This window comes from Arvicola amphibius, chromosome 10 (assembly GCF_903992535.2).
Source record: "Arvicola amphibius chromosome 10, mArvAmp1.2, whole genome shotgun sequence".
In the NCBI taxonomy this organism is placed as follows: domain Eukaryota; kingdom Metazoa; phylum Chordata; class Mammalia; order Rodentia; family Cricetidae; genus Arvicola; species Arvicola amphibius.
Window position 1 is genome coordinate 92,657,155 of NC_052056.1, and position 24,985 is coordinate 92,682,139.

Below are 24,985 nucleotides of genomic sequence, written 5' to 3' on the forward strand. Positions count from 1 at the left end.
TGGCACACAGTGGCCCAGGAACCCCATGAAGGCTGAAGGCCAGCCACATCTGACAATACACATCTGTCATTCCAGAACTGGGAGGCTGAAGCACAAGGACTTCTGAAGCCGCCTGAGCTACTGACTGACAGAGTTCAGGATGGGACCAGACAAGTTAGTGAGCTCCTCAGCCAGGTGTCAGGGACACAAACCTCATGTAAGCAATTTATCCTTTTCCTGGACGGCGATTCCCGTCAGGAGAAAGGCACAACAGAATTTATTTTGAGTGGCTGGGTGTGGTGGACCCCGCTCTTCAGAGGGATAGGAGGAAGGATCAAAAGGTAAGGGTCATCCCCAGCTATACAGAGAGCCTGAAGCCAGCCTGGGCTACATGAGAACCTGTCTCAGATTTCACTGTTGCTGTTGCTGTTACTGTAGGTTTCAAGTTCAAACTAAACCCAGTGTGGAAGCGCACACCTTTAATCTTTCGACCCAGCACCAGGAAGCAGGTGGATTTCTAGCAATTCCAGGCCAGCCAGGTCTACATATTGAATTCCAGGCTCATCAGAACTGCATCGTGAGACCCGGTCTCAAAAACATTCCGAGTAGAGCTTTGAGGCCAAGGATTAAGGATAACGTGAGGAGGAAACAGCCGCAAGTCTGGTTCAGCAGCAGGTGTGGGGCTCAGGGTGAGGACCCAGACGGCAGTGTCCCCTGCATGAAGAGGACTCAAGACTTGCTTTGTCTTGGGCAGGGCACAAACCTTTTCTTCTGTGTGTGCATGGGTGTGTGTATGCACGCATGCCACACATGCATATATGGTGTGTGTGTGTGTGTGTGTGTGTGTGTGTGTGTATGTGTGTGTGTGTGTGTGTGTGTGTGTGTGTGTGTGTGAGTATGCACGCATGCCACACATGCATATACCAAGTGTCTGGAGAGGTCAGAAGACGGTGCAAAATCTCGGGAGCTAACCATATAGGCGGTTGCCAGCTGCCAGCTGTGGGTGCTGGGAACTGAGCTCTGGAAGAGCAGCGAGTGCCCTGAGGCACTGAGCCATCTCCAGCCCCTCACCTTGTTTTTCCCAGACAGGCTCTCTCACTGCGCAGCCTGCCTGCCAAGTATCTCTGTCTCCCCAGGGCTGGGATTACAGCGCAGGTGCACCACCTCACCTCATTTTTCTAGTGTCTCCTAACATAAGTTAGCCTGGAATTTCCTAAGGAGCCAAGGATGACCTTGAACTCCTAACCCTTTTCTGTCTCTACCTCTGAAGTGTTGTGACAGACAGACACTTGTTTATGTGATGTTAGGGATGATCCCCCACAGCTTCCTACACGCTTGGTCAACAGAGTCCCATCCCAGCCCCACCCTCAATCTGTTTTTTGTTTTTGTTTTTTTTTTCCACACAGGTTTTTTTGAACTTAGGTCCTCATTCTTGCAAGGCAAGCCCTTATGGTCTGAACTATTTGCTCAACCCTGACAGGGTTTTTCCTTACCTGCCAAGGCTAAGTCAGGAGGAACCCCAGCTCACTGAGCAACTACTACTGGCCAACCCTGTGGTCACAAGGAGGCCACCAGGGAGGACAAATGAGGGCCATCAAGGGATGGGGCACACAATAGGAAAAGCTGTAATTCAGCCAGCTGAGCCTAAGGAAGGAAGGGAGGGAGCAAGAGCTCTGGGGTACTGAAGGAAAGGGGCACTCGACCCTGAATGGGGTTCCCATGATCCCTAGCTGGGCTGTGAACACGGCTCCGTTGGTAAAGTGCACACATGAAGCCCACCTCCAACACCACAGGAACATGATGTGATGGCACATGCCTGTTATCACAGCATTCTGGAAGCAGAAGCAGGACAGTCAGGAGTTCATGGTCAGCCTGAGCTACAGGAGACTGTCTTATAAACAAAACAAAAAAACAAAAATCCACATACACACAAAAATAAAAGAGAAAAAGAATAAAGTTGGGGAGATGGCTCAGTGGTTATATGCTCACTCAACATGCCTGAAGACCGGAGTTTGGATCCCAGAACCACCATAAATGCTAAGTGGCCACGTTATCCCAGCCTCAGAAGGTGGAGGATGAAATAGCCATATTGATGAGTTTGGCATTTGATTGAGAGACCCTGCCTCGGGGCATAAGGTGAAAGAGAGATGAAGAGGAATCCTACAGTAGCTCCAGGCCTGCAAGGCCAACCCACACAAATAGATGCAGCCCTACACGCAAGTGCACACTGGTTACCAGAACCTATAAGCTCTGGGATGAGCTCGGCTTTTGCCCTGATGGCCTTGGATGGAAGAAACGTACCCTACTCTAGGTCCTTGGCCTCCTAGGAGGCAGTCACCTCTCTAAATGCTCCATGAGACACAGTTCTAGTAACACATGATGCTACGAAGTGGGACAATATAATTAACTTCTAAGCTAAAAAACAAAACAAAAAACCCACCTTACAGGGGCTAGAGAGATGGCTCAGAGGTTAAGAGCACTGGCTGCTCTTCCAGAGGACCTGGGTTCAATTCCCAGCAACCACATGGTGGCTCACATCTGTCTGTAATGGGATCTGGTGACCTCTTCTGGCATGTAGTAACACATGCAGGCAGAACACTGAGTAAATAATAAAAAATAAAAAAAGAAGAGGGAGAAAGAGGAGGAGGAGGAGGAAGAGGAGGAAGAGGAAGTGGAGGAGGAGGAGGACGAGGAGGAAGTGGAGGAGGAGGAGGAAGAAGAGGCGGAGGAGGAAGAGGAAGAGGTGGAGGAGGAGGAAGAGGAGGAGGAGGAAGAGGTGGAGGAGGAGGAGGAAGAGGAAGAGGTAGAGGAGGAGGAAGAGGAGGAGGAGGAAGAGGAGGAGGTGGAGAAAGAAGATGAGGAAGAGGAGGAGGTGGAGGAAGAGGAAGAGGTGGAAGAAGAAGAGGAGGAGGAGGAAGAGGTGGAGGAGGAGGAGGAAGAGGAAGAGGTAGAGGAGGAGGAAGAGGAGGAGGAGGAAGAGGAGGAGGTGGAGAAAGAAGATGAGGAAGAGGAGGAGGTGGAGGAAGAGGAAGAGGTGGAAGAAGAAGAGGAGGAGGAGGAGGAGGAGAAGGAGGAGAAGAAGAAGAGGAGCCTTAGGGGTACTTTCCTGTGGGGCCTCTGGGAGCTCTTATGTTAATGACCACACAGGAGGGGCTAGAATAAGGTAAGCCTACTGATGCCTCAGTGAATCTGCCATCTTTGGCAGCAAGAAATGCTAAAGCAGGTAAGGTGTATCACCCTGCCACGGAAACAGCAGTTTCTTGGTGCCACATAAGGAGGCCTGCATGTTCACCTGTGCCAACTCCCAACAACCCCTCACACAGCAGCCACAGAAAGCCCCTCACTTAGCATCTCCACCCTCCCCAACTCCACAGTGCTATGCTTTCTTAGTCCACACAGGTCTACTGGCTGGGCTATTGGACTTCAGCTCCAGCAGCTGGATATATACCAACTCCTCTGGACAGGCTGTGCATCCTTAGGGGGTTCCCTCCCGCACCAAAGGAACATATATACATGACCTGAAGCCCCAAGTGATTTTCTGTTCCTAGCCCCTCCCTCTCTCCAGGGGCTCTCAGAGGCGCAGGCCATGAAGGAAGGAATGACATCCAGAACGACGAACCCCTCCGGAATGGCATCTTCCTTCAATCAGCCTTCAGACAGTTCCCACCCACATGGCGCTCAAGGAAGGCTGGGTCTGTCCCTCCCATAGTGAAAGAGCCCTCTGCAGATAGAACACCCCCACCCTGTGGCACCTAGCCAGCAAAGCTGCCTCTGTATCCTGCATTTCCCTAAAGGCATCCTCCATTCGCTTACTCCGGGTCCAGGAGTGCTCAGCAGCCTTCCACAGTCAAATGCCACTCGTGAGCCCTCTCTGTCCCCGCTACTCAGGGCCTGGAGACAGCTGGGGAGCCCGGGCTGGGATGGGGAGGGGATGTGACAAGCTTCTTACCCTGAAATGAGCAGAGCCAGCTCCCCATGGAGAAGCTTCAGGCACTGGCTATAGGGTCTAGTGGGCAGGCAGGCCGGCAGGCAGGCGCTGGCCTTGGTCCCCGCCTCCCAGATCGATAGTGGACAGAACGTCAGGAGTGTTAGGAGGCAGCCCTGCCCCCTGCCACACAGCTCCGGAAAAGCTCATCTTGGCTTCCCCATCCTGACACCATTAAAAAGTTTAGGATGTGGTTAGGGGAGTGGAGTGGAGAAGCCGGCCTTGAAGGAATGCTCTTGACCTTGGCTGATTGAAAGTGGTTAAGGACAACAGGAGGGCCTGGTCCACAGTGATCCAAACATCTCAGACTAGGCACTCGAGTGATGGGCAGGGAGTGGAGGAGCCAGACTATACCTCAGGAGGGTGAAGCAGGAGGATTGCCACAGATCTAGGCTGGCCTGGATTACATAGGGAAACTATCTCAAAAACAGGAGGGTCAGTGGGAAGGCTCAGGGTTGCAAGGCACTTGCCACCAAGTTTGACAACCTGAGTTCAATCCCTGGGACCCACACAGTGGAAGGAAAGCACCAACTCCTACAAGTAGGCATCTGACCTCCACACGCCTGCTGTGGCATGTGCACTCACACACATACTACACATAATACATGTGTAAAATAAGTAACAGGAAAATATATCTAAAATAAATGAACATACATCTGAGGGGCTGGGGTGTGGTTCAGTGGTAGAGCTGGTAGAGCCCCTGCCTAGAATCCCCCAGTGAGGGGCTGGGGTGTGGCTCAGTGGGAGAGCCCCTGCCTAGAATCCCCCAGTGAGGGCTGGGGTGTGGCTCAGTGGTAGGAAGAACTACCACTGGGTCATTCAAATGTGACAAGACGAATGCTGTGACAAGGTGAGTGACAAGCACAACCAGGGAAGTCCTTCAAGGCCTGCCTGAATGATAGAGACACAATGGTTGCCTGTGGCCCATATTTCTCTGCTTGGTAATCCCAGGTCCCAGCACATCTTCCAAGGGCCAGAAGGGACTTCTAAGGTATTGCATTAGAAGGAGACTCCAGAGACTAGGGAAATGGCTCAGTGGTAAAGCATTTGATATCGATACACATGCATTAGGACCTGAGTTCAAAGCCCCAGGACCCATGTAAAACTGGGCATGGTCATGTACCTCTGTGCACTGATAGCCTGGACAGCGTCATGGGTGATGGAGACAGGAAAATCCTTGGATGCTCATAGGCCAGTTAACTTGATGTAAACGGGTAAATGATAAGAGATCCTGTCTCCAGTGAGTTCTAAGCCAGCTAGGACTACACAGTAAGAAACATATCTCCAAGAGAGAGAGAGAGAGAGAGAGAGAAGAGACTCTCAATATGGAAGCTACATGAACACCTGAGCAGTCCTCTGACCTCTGCATTGTGCTGTGCACACCTGGATTCCCATTGTCACAGGTACATCAACACACAAACACACACACACACACACACACACACACACACACACACACACGAGACTCCAGAGAACCTTCAGAACCAACAGAACCTTCCTTCCCAGTGCAGAGTGGAGGCCACATGAGCAGGCACCTGTTCACTGCCCAGGATAGATGCTAACATCTGCCTGGGTCCCACTGACATACAAGTCCTAGAGCATCCTCCACAGATGCTCCATCTTATCCGAGTTCCTCCACCTAGCTCCACACCTGCCCACCTTTGGAACCACCTCGGTTTGCATCCCAGGGAGATATCTGTCCATCAAGTCTCCTCCCTGGGCCCCTGCTGCATCCTGTGTCAGGCTTCTGGGTACCAATACAGACCTCCTCTGCTACACTTGGCATCCATCCAGGCTATTTCCCGGGCCAGACCCTCTCTGCCCAAAGCTGACATCATGCCTTGGGAGGGAGCCACAGCCCTGCTTCCCAAGGCAGGCGCCAATTCACACGTGGCTCTCTCAAATCGTCCTGGGTGTCCCTCACGGAGTCCCAGTCTCCTCAATGCTTTGTGTTACTGACCGATAAATCTCCTTTGAGAGAGGGTCTCCAATGTCCGGAACTAGCCTAGAGGATAACCTTTAACTCTTAATCCTTCCCCTATTCCCCATAGGCTGGGATGACAGATGTTCATTATATCTGGTTTACGTAGTGCTGGGGATGGAATCCAGAGCCTTGTGCATGCTGGGTAAAATATCCTACAAACTAAGCTACGTTTCCAGATTTTGAGACAGGGTCTCTCATATTTAGCCCTCGTCTCACAATCCTCCTGCTTCCGCCTGAGTGCTGGGATTACATATATGTACCACCATGCCTGGTACCTCCATCGCTTCAGAGTCCCATGGGTGGCTGGGAACCTAAAGAGCCCATGAATGGGGAGTGTTTTCCCTAACACTTGTTACCAAGGCTCTTGGCACTGACAACCCAAAGCATAAAGGTAGAATCTTTGCCTAAAATGACCCAGTGAGAGACTTGGGGGTATGGCTCAATAGTAGAATACCTGCCTGGAAATGCCCCCACCCCTGGGAGGGGCTAGAGATGTGGCTCCATGAAACGCTGGCTTGGCATGTGTGAGCTTCTGGATTAAATCCCAGACACTTGGAAAAAAAGAAGTTAGGGCCCCACTTGATGAGGGGGGCCAACGAAGAAAGAACCCAGAAGAGACAATGGGCCTTTCTCCCTGAAGGTCATGTCCTGGCCTAGGGCCAGGCTGGCTGGTACACTTCCCCAGCCACTGGCTTCCAGAGTTACTCCAGCTGGAGTAAGCTCAGCCCTCTGGGAGCCTGGGGCTAATCTTGTCTCTTTGTACTTAAACTGCCCTAATGCTTATTTTTTATTTTATGCGTAAGGGTGTTTATCTCATGGAAGTATGTGCACCATGTGTGCGCAAGTGCCCGACCAGAGGGGGGCATCGGATCCTCTGACACTGGAGTTACAGATGGCTGTGAGCCAGCGTGTAAATGCTGGGAGCTGAGCCTGGGTCCTCTGCAAGAGCAGCAAGACCAAGTGTTCTTAGCCACTGGGCCATCTCTTCAGCTCCTGGAATTCTGTCTTTGTTGCTGCGTGTATGTATGCGTGTGTGTACGGTGCTGGCTGTGTGCAGTACAGGGGTTGGGGTGTGTGCCATAGTTCTTGGAAGACATCTGGCAGGGTCATTTCTCTCTTCATGTCATATGGGTCCAGGGATTGAGCTCACAAGCCCAACAAAGCCGTTTTTCAACCTAACATTACTCAGCACACTCAAGCTCCTCCCACGAAAGGACAGAGACCCTGGGGCCTCCCCATGACAGGCAGTAAGCACGCATCCTTCACCTCAATGACTGTACATTTGCTCTCTAGCCTGGTCCTCCCGTCAACCCCCACAGTCTGTGCTCACAGTGGAGCTAATATACTTGGGGGTCTCCTAGGCCACACCCTGTACAGTTCTTCCCATGCTGGAAAGACACCTGAATCCCTGCCCTTGATCTGATACCTCCCAACCTCAGCCCCCACGCCTTTCCACAGATGTGTCTTTGTGTGTGTACACAGTCATGCTGTACGTGTGTGTACACAGTCATGGTGTGCATGCATGCACAGGAGGCTGGAGGTCAGTACTGAGTGTCGTAGTGGCATGCTTCTGTGATAAAATACCCTGACAGAAGGCAACGTAGGGAGGAAGTGTTAGCTTCTCAGTTCCAGGCCACGGTCCATCATAGAAAAGCCATGGCAGGAACTTAGATGGCTGGACACATCACATCCACAGTCAAGACAGAAAGAAATGAATGCCTGAATACTCAATGTTCTCTACTCTCACACAATCCAGGGCTCCAAACCAGAGACCAGTGCTGCCCACTTTCAGGTTGGGTCTTCCCAGGTTGATTAACAATCAAAAGAATCCAAACAGACAGGCAAGTTCATAGGCCAATCCAATGTCAACCATCTTCTGTGAGATTCTCTCTTGCCACGGAATTCTACGTTATGTCAAGTTGACAATTAAAACTGGCCACCATACTGGGTGCACGTCTTTAATCCCAGCACTCGGGAGGCAGAGGCAGGTGGATCTCTAAGAGTTTGAGGCCAGCCTGATCTACAGAATGAGTTCCAGAACAGCCAGGACTGTTATGCTGTCTTGGAAATTCTCCCCTCCCCCAGCAAAAAATAAACTACCCACCGCTTTGGGAGTCTTCCTTTATTACTTTCCACCTCACTCTTTGGGACAGGGTCTCTGTCTGTCTGTCTGTCTGTCTGTCTGAACCCAGAACTGGTCAATTCAGCTAGGCTGGCTGGCCAGCAAGCCCCAGGGATTTGCTTGTTGAACTGCCATGCCCTCCCTGTGTTTGATATGGGTGCTGAGGATCCAAACTCCGGCCCTCACACTTGTGTGGTAAACAGTTTACCAACCAAGTCATCTCTCCAGCCCCGAGAAGGGTCTTATTTCTGCACAAGCCAAATTAACTTTGAGCCCCAGGGCTTTTGTATCACCATCCCAACCCCCTGCAGGATCACTTCCCCTCTCTCTCTTTCTAGCTTCTTGTTTTGTTGTTTTGTTTTGTTTCTCAAGACAGGGTTTTTCTGTTTAACAGCCCTGGCTGTCCTGGATGAAATTCGCTCTGTAGACCAGGCTGGCCTTGAACTCACAGAGATCCGTCTGTCTCTACCTCCCCAGTGCTGGGATTGAAGGCGTGCATCACTACCACCCAGCATTTTGTTTTTGTTTTCTTCGAGACAGGGTTTCTCTGTGTAACAGTCCTGTCTGTCCTGGATGGAACTTGCTCTGTAGACCAGGTTGGGCTCAAACTCACAGAGATCCCCTGCCTCTGCCTTCCAAGTGCTGGGACTAAAAGGTTCTAAAGGTTCTTCTGGAATGGCTCCCATGAGTAGAAGGGGACCTGCCATCTTGGAGGGGACACTGGACTGCACCGCACTGTCTCCCAACCTTTGGAACAATCCAGTGAGCTGGGCAGAATCCTATGCTGCTGTGTGAAGTGTAACATACAGGGGACTGTGTGGAGCTGTGTCTCACTGGGTACTCATCAAAGATACGGAAAGACAAATCTCTAGCTGGGTGTGGTAGATCTTGCCCATACTCTTAGCACTGGAGGACTTGGCAGGATGAACAGGAGTTTGAGGCCAGCTTGAGCTGTACAACTTGAGACCTTGTCTCAAAACCTAACCAAACTCTTCCCAATTCTAGTATACCTCTATGATAGTGAAATCTGTCAATTGACGGAATCTGGAATCCCCAAGGAGACAGGCCTCTGGGCATGCCTGTGGGGATGTCCGTGCTTCTGTTGACTGATTCAGGAAGACCCATTTTAACAGTGGGTGGGATTACTCCCCGAGCGGGGAACCCTGGACCGCAGAAGACAGAGACAGAGATGGACAGCAGTGTGCATACACCTCTGCTTCTTGATGATGGGTGAGATGTGACCGACGGCTTCAAGTTCCTGTCATCTAGATTTCCCCACCATGATGGCCTCCTTGAATTGTGAACCAAGACCCAACCCTTCTCCCTTAAGCGCTGCCGGGGTATTTTACCACAGCAACAGCAAAAGAAACTAAGAGATCCCTCGTGGTTTAAAATTTCGTTGTTGGGGTTGAGGATGAGTTGGCAGAGCGCTTGCCCGTCATGCACGAAGCCCCAGGTTCCATTCCCAGCACCGTACAAACCGGGCATGCTGGCACACAGCGGTACTCTTAGCATCTAAGAGGCAGAGGCAAGAGAATCGCTGAATGTCTGAGGCTAGCCTGGGCTACACAATAGGTTTCTTGAGCCCTGCAAGTGACACAGCTCCCTCTGAGTTACCCAACACTCCTGTAAGAAACCCCAATCAATTCACTAGTTCATCATGCCGGATTTTGGTGGAATCCTTCGTTTGGCCTGCTGTTAATATCCTATCCGCGTGGGGTACACATTTGCTCGTGTCTCCCCAGGAAAAGTCCCCATGCTGCAGCCCCCCTTCCCACTCTCGGCCCCACCTACCTTCCTTGGAGCCACTGGCTGATGCCACCACAGAGGATGAAGCTGACCCTATGGATGGCCTACCCACGGGACTGGAGTGCTTGCCCCCTCGACCAGGGGGCTTCAGGCCACTGGGCTTCTGCATGGTGGGGCCACTAGGAGGGCAGACAAAGGCAGATGATGGTCACATCCTCCCTGCCATCCTTGGTCACCTGCGGACAGAACACAGGGGCAATGGAGTCATAATGTCCTCACTAGCACGTGGGAACTTGGCTGGTTCCAGTAGTTCTGAAACTGACTGAGCCCATCAGAGGCTGCCAGTATTTCCTCCCCATTTTGTTTGGGATAGGGTATCCTGCAGCCCAGGCTGGTCTCCAACTCATTATACAGTAGAGGAAGACACTGAGCTCCGCCTCCACCTCCTGAGGGCGGGGTTACGGATGCGAACCACCACACCTGACTTACTCAGGCCTGGGGATGGGCTCAGGGCTGGTGTGTGGCACGGGCACTCTTCCCCTTCGGTCTGCTATTTCTGACACGGGGTCTCACTATATATCCAGAGTGGATCTTTTGCTCCTAAGCCAGCCTCCGGAGTTGTGATTACCAGTGTACCTCACCAAGCTCCACGACACTGGGTCACTTGTAGACGGAGAAGTGATCTGTGTTTTGGGGCTGCCTAGCCATGGCTGCTAGCGACCACAGGGGACAGCTAGCTGGTGAACCAGGCCACCACGGAAGGCTGAGCAGAGTCTGTCCCTCCGTCCACTAGTCTCACTTGTTGGTCTGGCCTATACCTATATGAAGGGCACTGCCACACGCACCAGAAAAGATCTAAAAGAAAAAAAAAAACCTGTCAGCTCACTCCTTTAATCCCAGCACTTGGGAGACTGAGGCAGGAGGATTGCTGCAAGTTTGTTTGTTTGTTTGTTTTTCGAGACAGGGTTTCTCTGTAGCTTTGGAGCCTGTCCTAGGACTAGCTCTGTAGATCTGGCTGGCCTCGAACTTACAGAGATCCACCGGCTTCCTCCACCCGAGTGCTGGGATTAAAGGTGTGTGCCACTACCACTTAGCTGCTACAAGTCTGAAGTCACCCTGGGATGCATAGCAAGACCCTGTCTCAAAAAAGCCAAGAGTGGCTAGGCAGTGGTGACACACACCTTTAATCCCAGCATTCAGGAGGCAGAGGCAGGTGGATCTCTGTGAGTTCGAGGCCAGCCTGGTCTACAGAGTGAGTTCCAAGACAGGCTCTAAAGCTACAGAGAAACCCTAGCTCGGAAAAAAAGAAAAGCCAAGAGAGAAGAGGTGGCAGCAAAGAATGGAAGAAAAGGAAACACACACACACACACACACACACACACACACACAGACACAGTACAGGGAGCTCTTGGCAGAAATGCTTGGCTATCTCAGAAGGTCTCTCAGTCATGTGTTCAGCAGTCAGTGGGTGTTTTAGTTGTTTGCTTGTGTGTGTGTGTGTGTGTGTGTGTGTATGTGTGTGTGTGTAGTAGGCATTAGCCCATAGTTATTCACATGCTGAGTAGGGGCTCTACCACTGAACCACAGCCAGCCCCTTACTGGGGGATTCTAGGCAGGGGCTCCACCACAGAGCCACACCCCAGCCCCTCATTGGGGGATTCTAGGCAGGTGCTCTACCACTGAGCCACACCCCAGCCTCTCACTGGGGGATTCTAGGCAGGGGCTCTACCACTGAGCCACACCCCAGCCCCTCACTGGGGGATTCTAGGCAGGGGCTCCACCACTGAGCCACACCCCAGCCTCTCACTGGGGGATTCTAGGCAGGGGCTCTACCACTGAGCCACACCCCAGCCCCTCACTGGGGGATTCTAGGCAGGAGCTCTTCCACTGAGCCACACCCCAGCCCCTCACCGGGGGATTCTAGGCAGGGGCTCTACCTAGGTAGCACTATATGAAAAGGATTAGGAGGTGTGGCCTCGTGAGAGGAAGTGTGTCACTGTGGGGTGGGCTTGAGGTTTCAAAAGCCCACTCCAGACCCAGTCTCTCTGTCTCTCCTTCTGTCTCTCCCTCTGTTTGTGGATCCTTCTCCAGCACCACACAGCATGCTGCCATGTTTCCTGTCATGATGATAATGGATGAAACCTCAAACTGTAAGCCAGCCCCCAGTTAAATGTTTTCTTTTACACGGGTTGTCCTGGTCATGGTGACTCTTCGCAATAGAACAGTAACTAAGACAGAGATGCATGCATTTAACCCTAGTGCTGGAAGGCAGAGATGGGTGAATTCCCTGGCCGGCCAGCCTAGTCTTCTTGGTGACCCCAGGCTAGTGGAAAAGCCTGTCTCAAAAACCAAAGAAACAACTTCCAGAGTTGACCCCTGACCTCCACACATGAGTGCATATATGTGCACTGGGACCATAGAAACACACACACAAACACACACACACACACACACACACACACACACGAAGAAAAGAGAAGGGAGAAAGGAAAGAAGGAAGGAGAGACAGAGGGAAAGGGAAGGAGAAACAGAGGGGATTAGTAAAGAAGGGGAAGGAAGAAGGGAAGAAAGAGAAGAAAAGGAAAGAAGAGATGTTGGCGAGATGCTTCAGAAGGTAAATGTGCCTGCTGCTAAACCCGAGGACCTGCGTTCAATCCCCAGGTCCTACACAGTAAGAGAGACCAAGTCTCGGAAACTGTCCTCCACATGAGCAGGCAGCACACGCGGGCAAAATAAAGGGAAATAGGTTATTTTAGGAAGAATGTACTCAGAGCCGGGAGCTAGAAAGATAAACTCTATTTCATGCTTTTCATCACAGTGCAGCCACGGTGGCGCGTCATGCTGAAGTGGCCCCCGGGCTAGTCCTTCCCTACCTCCCAGCCCAGTGGCCCTGCCCTGAAACAATATTTCCAAGACCCTGACCTCAAGGGACAGCGCCTGCTTGCTTCAACTAACAAAAGAGAGCCGGGAGCTGGCAGAAAGGAACGGAGCCGGCATTCAGCCAGTTCCAGCTATCCCAGCCAGGGGACTGGAGGGGACCGGAAGGGGGAGGGGGGAGGGGAGAGTGGGAGCAGGAAGAGGGGAGGAGGCCTAGGGCTGAGCTGGCCCTCTGTGACTCAGCCCTGCTCTGGGACAGAGAGCTGGTTGTGGGGTGGGGAGCGGGGACTTGGGAAAGCCGTGACTTGGCGATGTGGCCTCTGGCCACAGCACCGTCATGGTGGAGGCCATGAAGTCCTAGTGTAGCCTGAAGTCTAAATTCAGTCTCACTCCAAGGTGACAGTACCAGGGTTGTCACCTGTACGATGGGAGGGCAGCAGGAGTTCCGGGTAGGCAAATGGCCTAACAGGTTTAGACAATTGCCCCCAAACCTGATGACCTGAGTTGGATCCCCAGGGCCCACAGGGTGGAAGGGCAGAACTGGCAGATATACACACTAAAAGGTAATAAAATTAAAATTAAAAAAAAAAATCAAGCTGGGTTGGTAAGGTGTTTGCTCTAGCATCCATGAAGCCCTGGGTTCAATCCCCCCACACTGCATAAGCCAGGGGTGGTTATGCACACCTGTAATCCCAAAACTTGGGAGGTACAGCAGGAGGATCAGAAGTTTAGGGTTATCCTCAGCCACACTGTGAGTCTGAGGCCAGCCTGGGCTACAAAAAACAGTTTAAAAATTTTAAACCATCTTGGTGGTGCACATTTTAATCCCAGCATTTGGAAGGAAGGGGGCAGGCAGATCTCTATGAGTTTGAGGCTAGCCTGGCCTAGAGAGTAACAGTGTAGCCAGGGCTACACAGAAAAACCTTGCCTCAAAAAGAAAGGGAAGGAGGGAGGGAGGGAGAGAGGGAGGGAGGGAGAGGGAGGGAGGGAGGGAGGGAGAGGGAGGGAGGGTAAAAACGAAAACAAAAATTGGGGTCTTAGTATGGCTGCCTTGTGGGGGTGAGGATGCCTGAGTTGGGAAGACATAAGCCCAGGAGTATCCCAGATAACTTGACAAAATTCAGAAGTCCCATGTCCCAACTCTCCCTGGCTCTGTGCACAGGAGCACTGTCTGGGAACTCGGGTCCAACAAGAGCAGCAGGCCCCTCTGTGCTGCCCTGAACTGCCATTTCTTGGCAGAAATGGGAGCTCTGTTTCAGGGTTTCCATTTCAGCGGCCTGGGGGTGACTGGCCGCAGTTTCAGCAAGGGACAAGGCCCAGGATGTCGACCCAGTGAATTGGTGGTGCCCCAAAGATGGGAACAGTGCCAAGTGGGACAACAGAAAGCCCAACTCCTCGGAGATAATGTGGCCCCGGGGCAGGGAGGAGGGCACCAGGATACAGGCACCCTGGCTCAGAATTTCAGGAAAGCCCCTGGCCCTGACTCCTTCACTGGGTGCTTCTGCCAGGAGACAGTCCCTGGATCAGGGTACTACTACTACTGAGGCTCAAGTATATCCTGCCTCCTCTCTTTCAGTTTTTAATTTTTTACGGGGAGGCGGGGACAGGGGGGGTGGCTGTTCATGCATGTTCCATGTGTGAAGGGTGACAACAGGAACGGGTGGTCATTTCTCTTCTTCCACAAAAAGGTTCTGGGGATCAAACTCAGGTCATTGGGGCTTGTCAGCAAGCCCCTTTACCTGCTGAGCCAGCTTGAAGCCCCTTGTTTTGGGTATCTGATATACAGCTTAGGCTGGTCCCAAACTCTCCATCTTCCTGCCTCTTTCTCCCCAGTGCTAAGATTACCGGGCCTGGACACCATTCTGATTGCATCTGGCTGAGGGTCAGAGAACACAGGCAGCTTGCTATGGGTCACTGAGAGGTCACCCAAGTCCACGACCTCCCAGTCCAAGACAAACCAAAGGCAAGGCTGGGACGGGCTCTCCCTGTGAGTCTTGCCAACTTCTAAGCCTCAAACCAGCTGGGCCGCAGGCCTGGGAGAACCAGACAATGGAGTCCATCTGCCTGGCCCCTGACCTCACCCTCTTTCTTCCTCTCTCCTCCTGGACACCCGGATCACCAGGCAGCAGCCCAGGCCCCAAACCTGCAAGGCTGTGTTAACCACTGGGAAGCCCATGGCAGAGACGTGCAAAGGTTTGGGGTGAGGTCCCTGGTTATGTCTTGGGCCCCCATGAGAGTGCTGAGAAGGCAGAGCATCATGCAGAGAGAGCTATGGCAGCAGAGACCAGCGTGAGGCTCTGGGAGACAACACGAAAGCACCAGCTAGACACCAGGGAGACTTGGCTTCAGGGAGGGAAGTGGCAGAAGCTGGGAAAGCCGAACAGGGAAGACAGACCAACTGCAGCCAGCCCCACAGTCAACTGCCAATGTATTTTGTTTGTCTGTTTATTTGGTTGTTTTTGTTCGTTTGTTTTGTTTTTGTTGTTGTTGGTTTTTTTTTTAGACAGGGCCCCTTCATGAAGCCCTGGCTTTCCCTTAACTCATGTGGGTCAGGCTGGCCTCGAACTCACAAAAGTCTGCCTGCTTCTGCCTCCCCAGTGCTGGGATAAAAGACGTAGACCACCACACCTGGCCCAATTTGTTTATTGTCTCATGTAACCAGGTCTGGCATCAAACTCACCATCTGAACTCCTGAGCCTCCTGCCTCTACCTCCTGAGTGACAGGATTACAGGTATGAGACACCATGTGGATTTTTGTACGTAAGGTTATAGTCAGTATAAAGTTAACGTGTGTGTGTGTGTGTATGTGTGTGTGTGTGTGTTTGGAAACAGGGCCCTGCTATGTAGACCAGCTTCGCTTAGAACTGTGGATTCTGTCTCAGACTCTGGAGGGCTAGAGCAACAGGAATATACTAAAGCACACAGCCAGATGTTTGGTTGGTTTGTTTTTTAAACTACCTAGCAGGCCAATGTGACGGTTCAGATGGTAAAGGCACTTGCTGTGCAAACCTGCTGACCTGAGTTCAAGTCCCAGAACTCATGCAAAGATGAAAGGAGAGAACCAACTCCAAAGAGCTGTTCTCTGACCGTCAAAGATGCCGCATGATACACACAAACACACACTCTGCAAGATTACACACACAAACACCGTGCATGATACAGACACACACCATGCATCACATACACATGCATGATCATAGACACACACACACTATGCATGATCATACACACCATGCATGATCACACACACATACCAGGCATGATCACACACAAACACAAATACACATCATGCAAGACCATACATACACACCATGCATGAACACACACACACACACACACACACCATGCATGATACATATACACAGTAATAATAATTTGGTTGTTCAAACTATGCTGGAGAGCTGCCTCAGCAGTAAAAAATACTTGCTGTTCCTCTAGAGGACTTGAGTTCAGCTCCCAGAATTCACACTTGGCACCTCACAATGACCTGTATCTCTAGCTCTAGGGGTCTGATGGTCTCTTCTGGCCTCCAAGAACACCAATACACACACACACACACACACACACAGAGGCACACTCTACATGTGAGAGAGGCCAGCTAAGATTACATACTCTATCAAAAAAAAAGAAAAACCAAAGAAAGAAAATAATAACAAACAACTTTTAAAAACTGTATTAGATTTATTCATTTTATTGCACATGAGTCTTACTCGTATGTATGTATGTCTGGTGCCCACAGAGGCAAGGAGAGGGGGTTAGATCCCGGAGGAATGGATGGTTGTGAACCACTAAGTTGGTACTGGGAACCGAACTTGGGTCCTCAGCAAGAACAGCCAGTGCTCCAACAGCTAATCTAACTCTTTTTTTTGTTGTTGTTGTTAAGTTTTTTTGAAACAGGGTTTCTCTGTGTAACTTCAGAGTCTGTCCTGGAATTCTCTTTATAGACCAGGCTGGCCTCAAACTCACAGAGATTCACCAATTTCTGCCTCCCAAGTGCTGGGATTAAAAGTGTGCACCACCACCGCCCAGCTGCTAATCTAACTCTTTAGCCCCAATAAATGTAATAATATTTTTTCTTAAAAAAAGGCGGCAAGCCAGGTGTGGTGGCACACACCTTTAATCCCAGCATTCAGAAGGCAGAGGCAGGTGGATCTCTGTGAGTTCAAGGCCAGCCTGGTCTACAAATCAAGTTACAGGGCAACTAGAGCTGTTACACAAAGAAGTACTGTCTTGGAAAAAAATAATTGTAAAAAACAAATGAATAGGGCTGGAGTGATGGCTCAGTGGTTAAGAGCACTGGCTGCTCTTCCAGAGGTCCTGAGTTCAATTCCTAGCAACCACATGATGGCTCACAACCATCCCTAATGAGATCTGGTGCCCTTCTGTGGCACGCGGGCATACATGGAGGCAGAATGTTGTATACATAATAAATAAATAAATCTTTTAAAAAAAACAAAAAAAAACAAATGAATAAATAAATAAAATAATTAAGGTGGGGCTGGAGAGATGGCTCAGTGGTTAAAAGCACTGGCTGTTCTTCCAGAGATCCTGAGTTTAATTCCCAGCAACCACATGATGGCTCATAGCCACCTATAATAGGATCTGATGTTCTCTTCTGGTGTGCAAACACACACACACACACAAAATTAAAAATAAAAAAAAAGGTGGAGCAATACCTAAGGCTCTACTTTGGTCTCTCCATAGGCACATACATATTCACACATCTGCACAAACATGTATACATCTCACACTACACACACACACACACCTCTATTCTTCTACATCTATCTAACTGGGATTAGAAGTGAGAACAGGATGACTAAATCACCGGTAATTCCTTGGATTCTAGTTTAGGTACTTTGGTACCATCAGACCGCACTAGCTGCAAATGAGTGACCCCTGTCCTCCGGATCTATACCATGTGAGTCTCTCCCAAGGCTCTGACTCCCTGAGGGCAGGATGCGGCAGGCAGAGTCATAGTCTGGCACAATGTGGTACTGTACAGAACGAGTCTCTTCTCCACAGTAAGCCTTCATGTCAAAGGACACCCCAGCATCCTTTCCCATTCTGGCAACATCCTGAACAGGCAAGAGACGGGAAGGAAGAAGAGACAGGAAGAAGAGTTCTGGCCCTGGAGCAGCATGAGAGAATTCAGCCAGACAAGGGGAGGGCAAGGAGGGATGACTGAGAGGGGGCAGCGAGGAGAAAGAAGTCAAGAGTACCACCCACACATTTGATACTAAAGCCCAGTGATACTAAAGGGGTGGGGAGAAAAGAATGGAAGAGAGACGGGATACAGTGCAGCGACTCCCGAGATAAGCTCAGTCGCCACCAGCAAGACATCCCAATCGGCATTATCTACTGTTGCTTCCAAAAAGGCAGTCTCACCCTGGCTACCAATGGAGGCTGGACGCCAAACACCCACCATACAACGTGTACCGTCTTACTCATGCCCAGGTTTCCTGCAAAGTGGTACTCGGTGCCCGGAATGCCCTCTCCCACTTCTCACCGAGAGCAGAGGGGTGGGGCGAGCTTTTGCAAAGTTTATTCGCTGGGTGCGTCTCAGGACCTAGGACAGCGCCAGGCACGCAGCTAGCTTAATGGCTCCATTAAAGAGCCCTGGGAGGTGGGGGGATGAGTCCTGGCTTCACGTACACAAAGTCCTCGTCCATCCCTCAGGACCACATAGGCTTGGCCTTGCACATAGATAAGCGCCTGCAATTGACAGGGGAATCAGAAGTGCAAGGTCATCCTCCACTACTAGAGAGGTCGAGACCAACCTGGGTGAAGCGGGACCTTGTTGTTTGTTTTTAAAGGATCTGGGACTGGAGAGGTTGTTCAGTGGTTAAGAGCACCAACTGCTCTTCCAGAAGACCTAGGTTCAATTCTCAGCATCCACATGGCACCTCACAACCGTTAACTCCAGTTTCAGGGAATCTGACGCCCTCCTCTGGCCTCCACGAGTACTTCATGAATCTGGCGCACAGACGGGCATGCAGGCAAAACATCCATCCATATACATAAAAGAAAAAAATTTAAACAATCCTCATCTGGGCTGGAGGCGTGTTTCAGTGGCAGAGCACCTACCTAAAATCCCCCAGAGAGAGGCTAAGGGCATGAAACAGTGGTGGGTCCCTACCTAGAATCCTCTAATGGGGCGCAAGAAGTGTGGGTCAGCTGCCAAGCACCTGCCCAAGTCTGCCAATGCTCTGGGGCGGAGACCAGGGCAAGCCAGGAGTGACAGCACACAGCCCTGTATTTACAGCCTGCTAATGATTCCTCCCAGCCTCTGCTGCCTGGCGCTCTGAAAGACAACCGTTCATTACGCTTTCTCAGCAGTCCTGAAGGCATCACTTACAGTTAGGGTTTCATTCCAAGAGCAGGCAGATGGGGCCAACAGAGGCTCTGGGGCCTCAGAAAACGCAGGCGGCCGCAACTGGACCCATCTTCGGTATCCAGGGTCAGGGCTCCTTCTGGGTCAGGGCTGAGAGGGTTTACCTAGGTCACACTCTGCAGTTTCTCCGAAGTCACAGTATCAGGTGACACAACAGCGAACTCTCCACCACACTACCCCCCCCATCGTTACCACCAGCTCCGAGGTACAGCCATGCCCCAGTCCTCCAGACACAGACACACACATGCACACACACACATACACGCACACACACTTCATGCACCAAAACCTTGTCTGACAGACTATAGCAGCTGTACCCAGCCCCAGTCTACCACCAGCTGAGCATATGGGGGTAGCCCCCTCATTCGGTCTCTCTGGCAACCCAGGACTAAAGGGGGTACTACCAGGAGGGGCCTATGAACAGGAGCTGAAACTGGCGTTTGGGATAGCCACACTGGGCCAGGCCACAGAGGCAAGGAAAACATAAAACAGAGGCAAGATCAAAAGTAGAGAAAATGAAACCACCATCCAGGAAAAAAAACAAAAAACAAAAAACAGGAGGGGCCGGGCTGCAGGCCAGCTTCCCATGCTAGGTGTCCCAGAACACCCCCCCCCCCCCCCCCCCCGCAATTCTTCAGTGAATAAGTCTCATTTCTCTTACTCTGAAATCTCATTTGGGGGCCTGCAGGACGGTGAGATTGGTTCAGGAAAGCACTGGCTACCAAGCCGAGTGAACTCAGTTCAATCACTGGTACCCACACAGCAGAAAGAGAAACAAAACTCCCCAAAATTGGTCCCTGACCTCCACAGGCACACCACAGTACGTGGGAGTGCGCACAGGTACACACATGTGTGTGCACACACACAAATAAATACAAAATAAATAAGCAGATATTAACTGAAGCCTCGTTTTACTTAACTGAATGAGGCTCTGATTCCTGGGGCAAAACTTTCTCAAAGAAGCCAGACGCAGTGGGGCTATGGAGGTGGTTCCCTCGGCAAGTGACCTGCCACACAAGCACGAGGACCCGAGTTCAGATCCCCAGCACCCCTGTCAAAAAGCAGCATGTACCTGGAACTGCAGCACTAGAGAGGTAGCCAGGAGGACTGTGGGGCTGGATAGTTAGTCAGCCTCATTGAGTCAGTGAGGTCCAGGTTAAGTGAGATACCCTGTCTCAGAAAATAAGGTGAAGGGCCAGCGAGATGATGCAGGGGGCAATGGGGTTTGCCACCAAGTCCATCAACCTGACGTAATCCCTGGGATCCGCATGGCAGAGTGAGAGAAGAGCTCCGTGCAAGCTGTCCTCTGACCTCCATAAGTAGCCACGCATACACACACCCGCGCACAACCACAGAAACACAAAATAAATAAAGCAGGAAATGGACAGTGATTGAGGAAGACAGTTAACCTTTAGTCTCTACACACGCATGTCCACCCAAATGCACACACGTACACACACACAAATGCACGTGCACACGCACGCACGTACTTATGCACGAATGCCAACCATGGTGTTACATATCTGTAACCCCAGTACTTGGAAAGGACAATCAGGCTAGCCTCTGGTATGCAGCAAGTTTGAGGTCAGCCTGAACTACATGAGATCCTGTCTCAAAACAACAAAGACTCCTAACAACAGAGCATCCAAGGGGGCCGGGCCTCTTCCAATTCTGTGTCCCTTCCGTGACAGCTGGGTTCAACGAACCATGCCCATACTTATAGCTTATAAAGAGAATTGAGGTGACCTTAGTGGAGGCATGTAAACTCTGGATCTGGTCAGCTGATGAGAGAGAGAGAGAGAGAGAGAGGAGAGAGAGAGAGAGAGAGAGAGAGAGAGAGAGCGCTAGCAGACAGAGACACAGAGGGGAGCCGGTCTCACGGAAGGCAACTGTACAGGCTCCAAAAGCCAGACAGTGTTTAGACTTTGTACTGACAAAGGGTGTGGAGGTGTCGGCACAACTGTAATTACGCCTTAGAGACACAGACCTGGGAGCAGGGTAAAATGACTTTGAGGAAGATGATGTGTCCTGTAGGCACACAGTAAGTGCTTAACCAATGCACAGACAAAGCACACAGTGGGTGCAAACCTGTCATCCCAGAACTCCAGAAGTGGAGGCAGGAAGGTTAGCCTGGGCTATGTAGTGACTTTGAGGCCAGTCTGAGCTACAGGAAACTTTGCCTTTAAACAAACAAACAAACAAACAACCCAGAGCTGATATTGCGGCTCATTGGGTGACGTGCTAAACCAGGATGTATGAAGCCCAAGTCTACCCCCAACACCATATAAACCTGGAGGGTGGTACAGCTGTCACCCCAGCTGCTGGGAAACGCAGGCAGGAGGAGCAGAGAGCAGAAGTTCAAGGTCGGGGCTACATAAATCTAAGGCAAGCCTGGGATACATGAGACTTCATCTCCTATAAGCAAAGCAGGGGCTAAAGAGACGGCTCGGGAATCCGAAGTTGTTATTGCTGTTTCAGAGGACCCAGGTTCATTCCCAGCAGCCACATCAGGCAGCTCACAACAGTCTGTAACTCCATCTCCAGGGGATCCCATTCCCTCTCCTGGCTTCCATATTGTACCTCCACATACATGGCATACGGTTCCACAGATACACATGAATAAAGATAAACGTAAATCTTCAAAATAATGCAAAAACCAACAACTGAACGTATGTTCATACAAAAGACAGAACCACTGACCATGGTAGCATATGCCTTTAGTCCCAGCACTCAGCAAGCAGAGGCAGGCAGATATCTATGCATTCAAGGCCAGCCTGGGCTACCTAAGCAAGTTCCAAGCCAGCCTGGGCTACCCAGTCGAGACCCTGCCTCAAAAGGGAGTGGGAGTGTAGGACCAAATCTTCCTGGCTCAGAGTAAGCACTTAATATGTGTTTTTTAAAAACCTGTATGAAGGCCTAAACTCTGCTACGGGGCGGCAGAGTCGCCTCTCTGGGCAAAGCTATGCAGCTGCAGGACCAGAGAGAGGCTGGAAATCACACGGGGTCCACTACCAGCTGAAGACAGGGAAGACTTTAGTGCTAAGAGGATTTTTATAATGCATTGCCATCAGTGAAGGAAAGCAGGAAGTCGGAAGAAGAGAGGCAGAAAGAACAGGCCCTGGGGCGGGTCTAAAAGGTTAAGCTGTGTGAAGGTAGAGAGCTGCCAGAGTAGGGGAGAAGTCTCCTCCTGCCCCAGGCTGAGGGCCATTTCCTGTAGCAAAAAACTCAACTGGGACTGTAGTTCAATGGTGGCTCTCTTGTCAAGAATCTGCCCCAGGGGCGTGGCTCAGTGTAGAGTAGCTGCCTAGAATCCCCCAGTAAGGGGCTGGGGTGTAGCTCAGTGGTAGAGCCCCTGCCTAGAATCCCCCAGTAAGAGGATAGGGGCATGGCCCAGACAGAAAATGCATGAGGTCCTAGGTTCAATTCCCCATGCCACCAAATATACAAATAAGTAAAATCACAAAAGCTCTGTCCTAGGATATATGATTCTCTCAAAAGTCCTAAAAGGCAAATACCCTCAGTACACCCATTTTATTGATGGGGAAATGGAGACAGAGAGGTATATGATCTTGTCCAGAACCACACAGCTATGCAAGTAGCAGAGTGAGGATTTGAACTCACGATATCAAGCTCCAGCCCAGCATCTGAACTCTCAGCCACCCAAGCACACAGCAGCCCCTGCTCCTCAGGATGTGTTTTCCTGAGGAAATGTGGGGATTCGGGCACTGCTGAGACCCATGTGTCCTGTGTTAAGTGGGCACCTACTGTATGAAGGAAGAGAACTAGCAAACAGGCTCTGCCTTGAACTTCACGCCCCACTAACCTAAATCTTTCTCTGCGCATCTAAGCCAGAATGCCTCCTCTCCGGAAGCTCTTGCGGGAACCATCCATCTCCTATGCAAAAAGCACCCTTGGGCAGGGCACTGGGCTCAACCACCCTTCAGGGTCTGCCCCACCCTTCAGCTGTGCCACGTCTGTGTTCCAGCTTCTCCACAGATGGGGCATCAGGCTGGGCTGAACTGTGCAAAGCGGTTCCGGTTCTGTGTACCTGCCAGCCCCTGGTGGTGCCAATCCAGGTGACAGCAGCCTTATGAATGAAGGGCTCATTGTTTACATTACAACTGATGGAGAGGAGGCCTCTGGCTCACAACAGAGCTAAGGTAGCCCCACGTGGTGCTCTCTACCTCCTCAGAGCACAGCCCTAGGCCAGCCCCACCCCCACCATCCTCTGTCTGGGCACCTTTCAAGATTATGGCCAATTCCCTCTCTAGTTCTACCCCACTTCCCTACCCCCGCCATTTGTAGCCCAGAAGACAGGAGTGGAATCTCAGAGACTGGGTGCATTCCTGTGTTGTGACTCCTCTACCCCTAAGGTATTCCTCTGCAGCGACCTTTCCTGGCTTGGGCCAGGCTGTAGAGGAGGCACGCGTGGCAAAGCCCAGTGTGCCCGGGACAAACACACACAGGCCCCGCCTGGAGTCCACGCGGGCTGGCCCTGGAGGCTCAGCCCTGCATCCTGCGTCGCCACTGCCCCTCCCTGGGGGGAGGGAAAAAATCTGCTGCCTCACCAGCCACCAGCGCCAGCTTGGGGGGGCACCCCTGTGGAAAGCTACCCTGCCTGGGCCTCCCACTTACCCTACCCTCCTATTCCAAGCCAGACTATCCAATCAAGTTTTGCTAAGGGCACGAATCAGGCGACCCCAGGTGGTGGGGCGGGGGCCTCGGTGTCTCATCCCAGATGCCAGGTCTGGGGATGAGGACTGATGGCCGCGCCCACTAGGCTGTGCCCCCCCACCCCGAGTCTGAGAGCTTCCAAGAGCTCTGCAGCTCGTCCAGCTGTCTGAACTTGCTCTTGGAAAGAGGACCCCAACAAATAAACCCGAATCCCAGTCTGTGGATGTGCGCACCATCCGGGAGTGCAATCCAGGGGCGTCCCCCAATCCGAGCAGCGCGCCCTCCGGGATGAGGAAGTTGGGGTTCGTATCGCCCACGCCCACCAACGGCGGCGACCCTGCCCGCTGTCCCTGCCCACGCAACGACAATGCCTCGTTGATAGTTCTCCCCTTTTCTTCCCAGGCTAGGGTGCCGCCGCCCCCCGCGACTCTGCGTCCTTTGTTGCCCGCGCGCCCCCATCGCGCGCGTCCCCAGAGCTGCGCCTACCTTGGAGCTCCAGCAGCGACCAGGACGCGACACCCCTTTGCCTCCTCTCGGTCCGACCGTCCTAGAAACGAGGATGCTGCGCCCTTCCCGGCACGCCGCTACCCTAAACCGGTCTCCGCGCTCCGAGTCCGGGCCTCGCACACGATCTACGACCAGAAGACAGAGGGAGGGGCGGATCCAGTAAGCCGGGCTTCTGCCTGCGCTCCCGAGGCGGAGCCGAGCCGAGTCGAGCCGAGCCGAGCCGAGCCAGGAGGAGCCGAGTCGAGAGGAGCCAAGCCGGGAAGAGCCGAGCCGAGCGGGGCGGAGGCGTGAGGAGCCGAGCTCCGTGGAGCCCTGCCAAGGCGAGCCGAGCCCAGCCGAGTGGAGCCGAGCGCCAGGATTGCTCAGCGGCCGGAGAGCGAACAAAAGGGGCCGGCGCAGCGGCCGGCGCAGGAAGGTGGGGCCCGGAGCAACGGGGGAAGGAGGGGGGCGCGGGTAACCGGAGGGGAGGGGTGGTGTTGGGGGCGGAGCTCGTATTCGTGGTCTCACGGTTCTCCGACATTAGTGATGCTCAGAAACTTGGGGGCGGGAGGGCAGAGAAGTTTTTGGAACCTCATCTTCCCCACCCTGTCCACCTACAGCTGACTTGGACCTTGGAAATAGAAGTAGAAGTACCCGCGCTTCAGCTCTAGGCACATATGTGTGTTCCATTTTCTGTTGCAGCCGTGCTTGGTTTATGTGAATGTTCCATATTAG

The 24,985-nt window shown here is 52.0% G+C and overlaps 1 protein-coding gene across 1 annotated transcript in view; it reads right to left on the reverse strand.

Moving 5' to 3' along the window:
* Positions 1-24,547, reverse strand: part of Clip2 (CAP-Gly domain containing linker protein 2) — a 58,208-nt gene extending 33,661 nt beyond the window's left edge. The window contains exons 1-2 of the mRNA XM_038345570.1: positions 24,251-24,547; positions 9,865-10,055 (exon numbers count right to left, since the gene is read on the reverse strand). Coding sequence (XP_038201498.1) covers positions 9,865-9,988 — 124 coding nt within the window. The 5' untranslated portion in view covers positions 9,989-10,055; positions 24,251-24,547. The remainder of the gene's footprint in view (positions 1-9,864; positions 10,056-24,250) is intronic.
* Between the last annotated feature and the right edge of the window lie 438 nt (positions 24,548-24,985).